Source organism: Sorghum bicolor, chromosome 4, assembly GCF_000003195.3.
Source record: "Sorghum bicolor cultivar BTx623 chromosome 4, Sorghum_bicolor_NCBIv3, whole genome shotgun sequence".
In the NCBI taxonomy this organism is placed as follows: domain Eukaryota; kingdom Viridiplantae; phylum Streptophyta; class Magnoliopsida; order Poales; family Poaceae; genus Sorghum; species Sorghum bicolor.
In genome coordinates, this window is record NC_012873.2 from 9,276,577 (window position 1) to 9,279,261 (window position 2,685).

Genomic DNA, 2,685 nt, shown 5'->3' on the forward strand with positions numbered 1-2,685 from the left:
GCTAACAACAAATATTTCTGATTTTTGCACGGCTATTCGTAATGTAGTCATTGCTGAAACATTTCCTAGGAAAATAACTTTTGAATCGTTCAGTCTATATGTAGTCCCCTTCAAATCAAATTCAAACTTCAAAAGGACAACGTTCCGCAGAGACTTTAAAACAAAGCAAATAAGAGGACGATCGGTGTTCACTATTCATTATTTTATTTTATATATAGAAAGGGAAAGAAAAAGTGCTAAATTCTCATGGAATACAATTGACCACTGCAAGCTAGTCTAGTCTACTACTACAACAGTATAAGAAAACCCGACCCGTTAGTGAGCCCATATATATCATCGAGCGCGCACGAGGAACACAACAAACAAAGCCGGCGAGCTAGACAGGACGCGCCGCCGCCGCTACAAGAGAAGCACGCTGACTGATCGGCATTAACCGGCCGGCTGCCATGGAGATGCCGCCGCCGCCACCACCTCCTCCTTTTGGTGGCCAGGCCGCCGGTAGAGGAGGCAACAAGCCTGACAGGAAGACGGTGGAGCGCAACCGCCGGAATCAGATGAACGCCCTCTATTCCCGCCTCGACTCGCTCGTCCGCGCCGGCAGCTCGCCGTCGTCGTCTGCAGCCGCAGTTAGTGCTCATTCATCACCCACCAATTAATAATTTATTATACATGATTGGAATTCATGAAATAAATTGAGAAATGAGATCTCATGACGGTATATGATCATCAGGCGGTGCAGCGTGGGCCACCGGCGATGACTCGGCCGGACAGGCTGGAGGAAGCGGCGGCGTACATCAGGCAGACGACGGAGAGAGTGGAGAGGCTCAAGGAGAGGAAGCGGGAGCTGCTGACGTCCGCGAGGGCTTCGTCGTCCCAGGGCTCCGGCTCCGGCTCTGGGGCTGCGGCGGAGGTGGAGGTGCAGCACCTGGGGTCGGGCCTGCACGCCATCCTCGTCACCGGCGCGCCGCCGAGCGAGGGGGCGTCGTTCCACCGCGCGGTGCGCGCCGTGGAGGAGGCCGGCGGCGAGGTTCAGAACGCGCACTTCTCTGTTGTCGGCGCTAGGGCCATCTACACCATCCACACGCTGGTAAGTCCTCATCTCGTCGTCGTCGTCGTCAATTAAATTTGTACGCATATGCATGCAGATATAACTCATTGGATCGAAACGCTATGTTTTTTTTTCAATTTCATTTTTGAAACACTATGTTTGGCACGGCTCTATTCACCAGTGAAGCTTTTGGGGCTTTAGCTCTATGAACAGCTCTATCGGTAGAGCTGAAGCCATTTTGGTAAACCATTTGGCAAAACAACGGTTTCTTTAAAATGTACTCTCACAGTACGCCACGTAGAATGAGGTGAAGCCATTATTTTTTTGGCTCCTTCACACCCCCAAAGCTCTGTGAGAGCATGTTTTTAGGGACTTCATTGGTGAAGTCATTCTATTTTACCCCGTTTGACACAAAACGGCTCCAGAAGCCGCTGGGGAAGCCGTGCCAAATAGAGCCTAAATGATTTTTTGTTTCATAATGGATCCTCTTATCTATGATATATATGGATCATATCATGCATTGCAGGTCGCAGAGGGTGGCATTGAGAGGGTGGTACAGAGATTAAAGGCAGCACTGCGTGGAGACGCATGATCTTATGCGACCAAAAAATAACAAACTTGGGCTAATAATGAATGCTTGGTAAACTGTCAACTATCTAGAGCATTTCCTACTAACTTTGTGTGAATGGATGCAAAGCTGGGAAACTGCTTCAGTGGTGGCGCGTTGGCTAACTGCCAGTCAACGCATGCTGTCTAGCTTGGAGCTATATACCTGCTCTCTGCTTCTGGGTTCTTGAGGCAGATAGAATAATAATATTAATTGCTACTCCAAATGCCTTTTGATCCTTGACTTTGACAAGGTAAATTTTTTTTCTTATGGATTACTGCCTCCAATCAGCTTACGGTCACGCTGGAGAGAGTAAACGTGAAACACGTGAGGCAGTGAAAATTCTGCAACATTCACAGAGATCTTTAAATATTTATTTGTGTATATGTAATGCAATAATGGTGAATGATTATCAGATCATAGTACGTACCTATATGTCAATGTACGGTTCACTACAGGAGACGAGTTTTCTCCCGTCGGCCCAGCTCACTCCCCTCGGCTATGTTCAAATATTTCCTGACAGAAATGTTCAATATTTCCTGACGGATCTACAACCGACAGGGAAAATTTAAACCAACCCTGACGTTTCAGTGCCTGACAGGAAATATTTCCTGACAAACTGTCCAAAAACCGTCACGCAGGATCTTCCCTCACAGTTCTGGCCCCTGACGATTATCCGTCAGGGAAAATTCACCTTTCCTGGCAGTCCATCCCTCACGGAACATCCCTGACGGTTCCTGTCACGGAAATTCACCACTGACGGTTTCTGCTATTTTCCCTGACGGTTCTGGCCGTCACGGAAAAACTTGTCTGGGGTATAGTACAAAAAACACCGTACCTTTATGCCAGTGTGTAACACTTCATAGATTTTGATGATGAAAATGCATGTTTGCTGTGACGATTCCCAGAGAACAACTGATACAGGTGTGGTGAAACCAAACTAAATAACTAATTTGTTGGAAACTGATCGAGCAGAAGCAACACAAGATTGTTAGGCCCACGGAAATAAGTTGACCACGTGGTATAGTTG

The 2,685-nt window shown here is 47.4% G+C and overlaps 1 protein-coding gene across 1 annotated transcript; it reads left to right on the plus strand.

The window, feature by feature from the left end:
* Positions 376 to 2,006, plus strand: LOC8085556 (transcription factor bHLH162). Its single transcript, XM_002451777.2, has 3 exons — positions 376 to 626; positions 731 to 1,087; positions 1,575 to 2,006. Exons 1-3 carry the CDS (start codon positions 447 to 449, stop codon positions 1,638 to 1,640), a joined length of 603 nt encoding a protein of 200 aa, XP_002451822.1. The 5' UTR covers positions 376 to 446; the 3' UTR covers positions 1,641 to 2,006.

Excerpts from the sequence above, each read along its gene's own strand:
- LOC8085556 (XM_002451777.2), top strand. The coding sequence starts at position 447 with ATGGAGATGCCGCCGCCGCCACCACCTCCTCCTTTTGGTGGCCAGGCC. Across the intron at positions 627-730 it reads CGTCGTCGTCTGCAGCCGCA|GCGGTGCAGCGTGGGCCACC; the intron begins GTTAGTGCTCAT and ends TATGATCATCAG. Across the intron at positions 1,088-1,574 it reads TCTACACCATCCACACGCTG|GTCGCAGAGGGTGGCATTGA; the intron begins GTAAGTCCTCAT and ends CATGCATTGCAG.